Source organism: Nestor notabilis, unplaced genomic scaffold (genome assembly GCF_000696875.1).
Source record: "Nestor notabilis isolate BGI_N333 unplaced genomic scaffold, ASM69687v1 scaffold4205, whole genome shotgun sequence".
Taxonomy (NCBI): Eukaryota; Metazoa; Chordata; class Aves; order Psittaciformes; family Psittacidae; genus Nestor; species Nestor notabilis.
Window position 1 is genome coordinate 43,167 of NW_009930586.1, and position 8,055 is coordinate 51,221.

Sequence of the window (8,055 nt, forward strand, 5' to 3'; positions counted from 1 at the left end):
CCAAACTGCTGCACAAGGAGCTGCTTGTTCAGACAACAAATGCAAGTGTGTATTGACTGCAAATCTGTGCCACCAATGGGAAAAGCACTGGAAAAGGAATGGGAAAATCTGATCTTGTGCACTCACTTTGAGTATGTACCACGTTCCAAAGCGTAATTCATTTTCTTTCAGAAATGAATGTGTTGTAAGGCAATCGGAGCACAGAGTGGTTTGGCAGAATCATTACCTGCAGTTCTGCCCCCTCTTTCCATGATTCCCCCATGGAGTGCTGGGTGTAGGATGTGCACTGACCTGTACTTCCCTGTCCGCACTTGCACAGCTCTCATCCCACACTGCTGGGCACCTCCTACATCATTCACAATATCATCTCCAATCATGATGGCCTGTCAAAGCAATGACATACAGAACAAGTGGCATCAAGTGAGGTTTATTTCTGCCATACGTCACACTCCTCTGACATAACAAACAGCTTGATTTGATGTTTAATACTGCCATCAGACAAATTAAACAAGATAATATTGTCATCGTATTGAGTAAAAGTCATCCTACCTTGAATGTAATTCATGCTATAGCTCCTCCAGCAATGTACTAGTGCAGCACATATCTGTGCGATTTGTAATCAGTAACATAAATCAAAGTGATCTGGCACACAGTTCAAAGGAGATGGTGAATTTTGGGAAGTTAGGCCTATGCTGGTCCTAACAACCCACTTATGTTATGCTCCAAGTGGTTTAAATTCAACTTCACTTTCTGAACATTTCCTAAAACTGGTATTCTAAAACCAGTTAAAGGCTTAAGATTGTGGTCACTGAGATGTGTAAATTGCTAAGCTTGATCCTGACCCATTCTCACGCTGATGCAGAAAGTTGGGAAACCACTGTAAAATATAATTTATTTATGGAATGGTTTGGGTTGGAAAGGACCTTAAACAACATCTAGTTCCAACCCTGCTGAGAGAGCTGGGCTGGGGCAGCTGGAGAAGAGAAGGCTCCTCAAGGGGACACCTTAGAGCAGCTCCAGTGCCTAAAGGGGCTCCAGGAGACCTGGAGAGGGGCTTTGGACAAGGGATGTAGGGACAGGACAAGGGGAATGGCTTGAACCTGCCAGAGGGGAGATTGAGATGAGCTCTGAGGCAGAAGCTCTTCCCTGTGAGGGTGCTGAGGCGCTGGCACAGGGTGCCCAGAGAAGCTGTGGCTGCCCCATCCCTGGCAGTGTTCAAGGCCAGGTTGGACACAGTGGCTTGGAGCAACCCCCACGCAGCTCCCAAAGTACACTATGATGCTGCCCTTGTTTTCAGGCTCTTTCTTGCTCTTCCCTTCTCATCTGCTAAGGAAGAATATTTACATAGCCCCAGTCCTAATTTTGTAATAACAGGCACCAGTGCTTAGCTGGTGCATCAGAAATCTTCAGCTTTAGCTGTTTGGTGTGAAAAACAGCTTTCACGAGCAGGCTCAGAAATATCTATTATCCCACCAAGTTGCTTCACACCACACTGTTAAACAAACAAACCAAAAGAAGGCAAGAAGGAGGCTTTAAGTCATTAGTATTAATGCTGCCTTTGGAGCTACCTGCTCTAGTGGAAGGTGTCCCTTAGCAGGTGTTGGAACTGGATGAACTTTAAGGTCCTCTTTTTCACACTCCTTTTTACATAGCATGGAACCATACAAGAGCCAGCTCTTTTTCTGTGTCACCCACACTTCAGTTCCCACTCTGCAAGCAGTCTGCTGGGCAGGACTAGGTCATACATACTGAACAGGTCTAAAAACACTTAAGCTCCAGAGCTGCTTTTATTAATCATCTAATTACACCATAATCTTCTCCCCCGTATTACACAGCATGTAAAGAAATCTCAGGATAAACCTAAAGCTGCAGCTGAACAGAAGATTTTCTGAAAGCATTCATAAACCATGAGCTATGAACAAGTATATCTGGAACAGCTTCAGCTGGTAATGACTTATTACTCTTTTGAGTAACACATCAGGTGCAGTGTGCAAGATTAAATATAGTAGTTACCAGCCCAATCTATCTTCCACGTTCCTTTGTAATACTGCTCATGTAAGGGATGATGATCCTCTCTCAGTTGATGGGATGTAACAGGATGGATGCTCCCTCAGGTCAAGGCTCATTTGTCTGGTTCCACGTTGAAGTAGTCTATTTTGAAACAGTTTATTCAAGCCCACCCTTGCTTATTCTGCCCAGAAGCGGTATGTCTTGTCAGGCCAGGTTGGACAGGGCTTGGAGCAACCTGGTCTAGTATGAGATGTCCCTGCCCATGGCAGGGGGTTGGAACTGGATGAGCTTTAAGGTTGCTTCCGACCCAAACCACTCCATGATTCTATGATGGGTTAATTTTAAGTAATTAGTAAATAAAGCATGTATGTACAAATGAGGAAAACAGAACAATTCCAGTGTTAAGTGCAGAGCTGCAACGAACCTGGCAACACTGCTCCCAGGCAGTGCAATTCCAATTCCCATTACCAATTTCCCCCACAAGATGCTTTAAAACAAACCATCATTCTCAACCACTGGCTTTAGTAGTTTATAATCCTCTCTTCTTATAAAATTCCTTCCAACACCTCCCCAGGGAGGACAGGGAAGAGCACCCAGGCGCAGAGATGCCCTCTGCCCTTCCTCAGCCTGAACCCAGATGTTCAGGATGAGATTCCTGAAGCAAAGCCAACTCCACTCCTATGTTCTCCATACTCTGGAACTGAATGTCCTCTGAACACAGGCAAGGGCAGAGTGGGGCAGAGCAGCCCACTGAGCTCTCACTTCCTCAATGGGGCTGTATTTCCCCCTGTCTGGGCAAGTTTTCCTGCAAGAGTCCTGGCAGCTCTGCGAGCAGCGATGAGCAGCGATGCTTGTCCAGGCCAGCTTGTGGCATACGCATACAAAACTGTACTCCAGCCCCCAGGGACTTCACAGATTTACTATCGGTGAAGGGCAATAATCACTAAAGGAGGAGCAATTATTCCCAAATCATTTAGGATTTAAAAAATCATTGGCAAGAAGATAGAGGTCAAAAGGTGTGCTGCCGAGGGAAATGAAAAAACTCTACCTGTCAAACCTGGGTTTAACTTCCCCTCCGACTGCAATATGGGAAGAGGAGAGAGAAAGATATAAAACTGAAAGGTCACATAGCCACTGAAAGCAAGAATTAAAAGACCGCTGTTTGTGTTCACATTTTATACACGAATCACACCATTAAACTGTTCAGTTATTCTGTGGAAGTTACTTCTTTTAGATCAGCTAAAACTTGACTAAAAGGAAGGTCAAAAATGCAGAAAGACATTCTCCCTGGTTTAAGGCAGATGGCCAAAGGGTTAAGATGAGTGTCATTTATACCTTCCTAACCCCTGTAGCTGGTGAGAGGTGGTGTGTGTGGTTGTACACATGTAGTAAAGAAAGCAGACGTGTGCCAAAGCTGAGCGAAGCCACTGCTCTTAAGACTCCCCATCAAACTCCATCCCGGTTGACAGTGCTAACGGAGGGGATGAACATGACCTTCAAGAATTTGGGGGTAGGGAGGCAAAATATAATCCCCACAGGACAAACATCTGTGGCACAGAGATCACCATCAGACATCAGTCTTACTGGTGTGGTCTGGGCCACAGACCCAGAGCTGAGAGGAGGTGGGGACTGACTCCTCTCACCCAACACAAGTAGCCAACACTAATAAACCCTTAGAGATGTTCTTAAGGTGGTGAATGGGAACCTTGGGTATTTTCTGTCTGCAAACAAGAGTTTTGGTATTCACTAAATCACAGAAAAATGACTGATCAGAGAAGGAATCATGGAGTAAGAAAATGAGTGAGGCAGAAAGATAAAGATATCTTGTATTCCCCAGCCAGGCTCAGTGTCTACTAGGACAAGCTCAGGTATGGTACTTGGGATGCTGAAGGCTACAGAGGATGCAGAGAGATGTACAGAAAGAAGTGTGCTAACAGATTATGGGAATGCTTCAACAACACAGGGAATGCTTCTAGAGTCAAACATATTTATACCTAAATAGATTTTTGCTAAAGATTTAATAACCTTAAGCTAAATGTGCCGGGGACATAAGGAAATAAATCTTACACACAAAATCCTGATGAATGTACTAAACCCCTTTACACAAGAAATACAATGCATTTACTTTTCTCCCTGTTCCTCGTCCAACTGGTAATCTCCTAAGCTTCAGGATCCTGTATTACTCTTAATTACATTTCTACCTTGGAACTACATCAAACATACAAAGACTTGATGCCTGTGATGGGAGAAAGCATACAACAAGGCAGGTAAAACACAGTAATACATTAACCCTCCGGGGCAGGTTTCCACAGGACCAGCCTGGTTTCAGTATTCTTTCCGGAGGACTCCAAGCTTGAGACTTCCCTTGGCCACTTCCCACTTGTTTTGGGGACGGAAAACCTCCCCCTGTGGCAGCCAGGGAGCAAGGAGGAGATGCTGGTGCCCCTCTCGAGGTGACCTCCCTCTGCTCTCATGCCCCACTAATTCCCATGCGAGACTTGCAGGTGGCAGGAATGGGAATTGTTTAACTACCTGTAGTTTATGCACTCCAACATGACCTGCCATAACTCCCATTAAACCAGGACCATTTGCTACAGAGAGAACTTTTTATGATTATATAAAACTACCAGAACCTTAACATTATTTAGGTTTTATTATAAAGCTGTAAAAATCATCCACTGTTACAGCTGCCTTAAAACATATGAATTAGGCATTTCAGTAACCTTTAAGACGTGTTATTCTTTGTCTTATTACTGAAGCATAAGATAGGTCTGGTTACCTCTAAGAGGTTTAAATTTCCAATCTATTAAAGTAATACTGTCAATCTGTTATTTCTAGGCCATTGAGGAAAGGTTAAAATGAAAATTGGACTTTGGGGACTTCCTCGTATTCTAAGTGCAGGTTGAAAACATCTCAGCAGCAGGAGGCAAAGTCAGGGTCTTGGAAAGAAGCAGTTATCAAGGGAAATGACTGGTGATAACATTATTGATTAAAGCAGCTTGAGAAATGTAAGATTTGCCACTGTGTGGAATGACTGTGGTGAGGCAGCTTTATTACAAAGGTATTCTTCATTAAAAGGCTGTGGAAGAAAACTGTAATGTTTTCCAAAGCACAGCCCATCTCAAATGGTTTGATGATGGGATGGATTAAATGCATTCCACAAGTGGAATAAATCATTGGCAAACATTTTCTGAAAGCAAAGGCAAGTAAACCCAGTCCTTGTCATGTCATTACAAATGCAGAGGAGTAGAGAGCTCATTCAGGAGACAGATTAAAATCTAATGCAGTGGATTACTAAGGAAATTATTGAACTGAATATACTGACTTTCTATTATTATGTATGACAAACTAAAACAACCTGCAAATCCTTCTCAAAGAACATTAAAGTTGCAAGATCAAGCACTGAAAGTTAAGAAAAGATGTTGGAATTAAGCTAGTTTGCTGTAATTTGTTCCACCTACACATGTGCATCCTGATCCAGGTTTTAACTCCTATGTTTTGCCTAGGCAAAGCATGGAGTGACTGGTGCCATTATGCAGTGGTGTCTGCTGTGCTCCTCTTGGTTAGGCACACACTGCCTCCATCTCCAATCTTTCTGAATACAAAAAATCACACCTACAGACTAGACATATTATTACAACAAACTGATGGCATTTAGCACTAGAAACTATATGGGCAAAGAAAAATCTCTGTCAAAATACAAAGTTAGTCACTAGTAGCACTATGGCAAACAGCAGAGAATGAATAAGTAACCTCTGCTGGGGACTGTTACTGCTTTTCTGTACCCAAATCCTCCTGCAGCCGATGCCCCATCCCTGGCAGTGTTCAAGGCCAGGTTGGACAGAGTTTTGGGTGACATGGCCTAGTGTGAGGTGTCCCTGCCCGTGTCAGGGGGCTGGAACAGGATGATCTTAAGGTCTTTTCCAACCAAAACCATTCTATGATGGCAACAACTCACTGAAACTCACTCTATGGGACTATTATTGCCAGTTTTGATGCATTAAATCAAATCTGTTTCCTCGGCAAAGTTTTTGAGACAGGAGTTACAGTGTCCTGACACATCGCTATAATGATACTCTCCCTTGGTGCCATGGGCTGACAGTCCTGGTGTACCTGGAGCTGGGGAAAAGAGTGTCTGAGGACAACAGCACCATCCTGCCTACGGAAAAGGGCAAGGAATGCCACTACACAGGGTCACAAGGATAGGAAACTCAAAAACAACATAGAATCCCAGACTGGTTTGGGTTGAAGGGACCTTAAAGCTCATCCAGTTCCAACCCCTGCCACGGGCAGGGACACCTTCCACTAGAGCAGGTTGCTTCAAGCCCCTGTGTCCAACCTGGCCTTGAACACTGCCAGGGGTGGGGCAGCCACGACTTCCTTCCTACTCATTTCTGATACAAGCAGGAAGGAAACACAAACCTTCATGCATCTGATTTACACAAGTAGTATCCAAGGGCTGAGGTCTGTGGGCTTTTTTTTCCTTTGTTCTTTTTTCCAGCTACTTCAAGTGCCACTGTGTCTGAAATGGATTTCTTGGTTTGTTGGTTGGATGGATGGACTGAATAGTTGCCGTGGCTGTACCTGGGATATTATGTTCAGGATGAGCTCTCTTGTTACTGGGAAGATATTGACAAACTGAAGGGATCACTGCAGGGGGTCAAGGTGCAGAGGGACCAAATCCCAGGGGAAGCTTGGAGAGTTAAACACACGGTTTTAGTAAGAGACAACTACTGTAATGGTAACAAGTCTGGAGATAATCAGAGGGAGAAGATATCCAGGATACCAAGCAGTTATTCTGGTTGTTATCTGGAGTAAAACTAGAAATGAGGAAATGCAGTTTAAAAGGGAAGTATCCCGATGGATCTCAGGAAGAGTTGCCTGCCCACAAGACCTACTCCACTGTGAACACTGTCCCTAAGGCACTGAGAGGAGGCCAATTGTCTGGCTCACTGCAAACTGGATGAAACGTTAATAAACATGGAGCAGGGAACACTCCTGCATGGGGAAGGAGATGGATTATACAGCCTACTCAGTCTTTTCCATCTCCCCACTCTATAATGAAGTAAAAGTCAAGCACATACTGAATTACAGGGCCATAATTTCATCTCCAGGCTCTAGGGACCTACAAGCCACCCAAACTTCACTCCTGTTGTTTATAATGTCACCAAAGTCCCCTGATGGAATTATTATGTTGTAATTCATTGCTGCCTGGGAGTCATACTCATCCGGATGTCCTGTGTGACATAACAACAAATCAATAAAGAGGATCCTGGGCACAGCTACAAAGACAGGGGGAAAATGGGCTGTACTAAGCAAGCAGGGAGCATCACACAGTCAGCACATTTCTGGATGAATCCATCAACATGGGAGGAGGTTGGGTCAGTCAGTGCTTCACACTCACCAATATTAGAAAGTATTTGACTTCTATCTTTCTCTTTTAGGTAGCCAGTGTGACGCTAAAGGGAGCAAGTAATGTTTTGGGTGCAACTCCACCATGCTGCAGCCTCCAGTTGCCAAGCAGAATGTCAGGCACCGGGGCACCTCTCATCAATATCTTCCATAGTTCCTGGGAAAACTAACTTTGATTCTTCTGTATTGTTTTCTTTAGCCTCCAAATAAAGGCATTTCACAACAGAAGTGCATGGTCTTTTGAACTATATGGTTTGGGAGGAAGGAGAGTAAGAATGTGCAACATGAGTACAAGTAGGAGAAGCCGCGGTAGAGAAGGGAGGGATACAAGACTCTAAAGTGGGTAGAGGGATGGAGGGCACAAGTCAGAGCAAAGAGAGACAGACACAGGTATGAAAAGGGAAATAACAGGCTGACAAGAAGAACCCTCAAAACGAGCAGAGAAACTAATGTCCTGCCTTTCAGGAGGGTAGGAAGCATGAACAGGGCAGAAGAAATTCAACAGATCCCCACCTGCTAGCATCTACCCTCTTGGCTGTCAGTTCTCATTCATCTACTTCATATTATCTAGCACAATGGACAAACATGTTTGGGGGGGTTTTCCCTCTGAAGCATTTTTGCAACCACTTCTCT

At 44.2% G+C, this 8,055-nt stretch overlaps 1 protein-coding gene across 1 annotated transcript in view; it reads right to left on the bottom strand.

The window, feature by feature from the left end:
- Positions 1 to 291: 291 nt before the first annotated feature.
- LHPP (phospholysine phosphohistidine inorganic pyrophosphate phosphatase) overlaps positions 292 to 8,055 on the bottom strand; it is a gene marked incomplete at both ends in the record, with an annotated part of 13,847 nt that continues 6,083 nt past the window's right edge. Inside the window, one exon of the mRNA XM_010015473.1 lies at positions 292 to 383. Within this exon, the coding sequence (XP_010013775.1) occupies positions 292 to 383 (92 nt within the window). The remainder of the gene's footprint in view (positions 384 to 8,055) is intronic.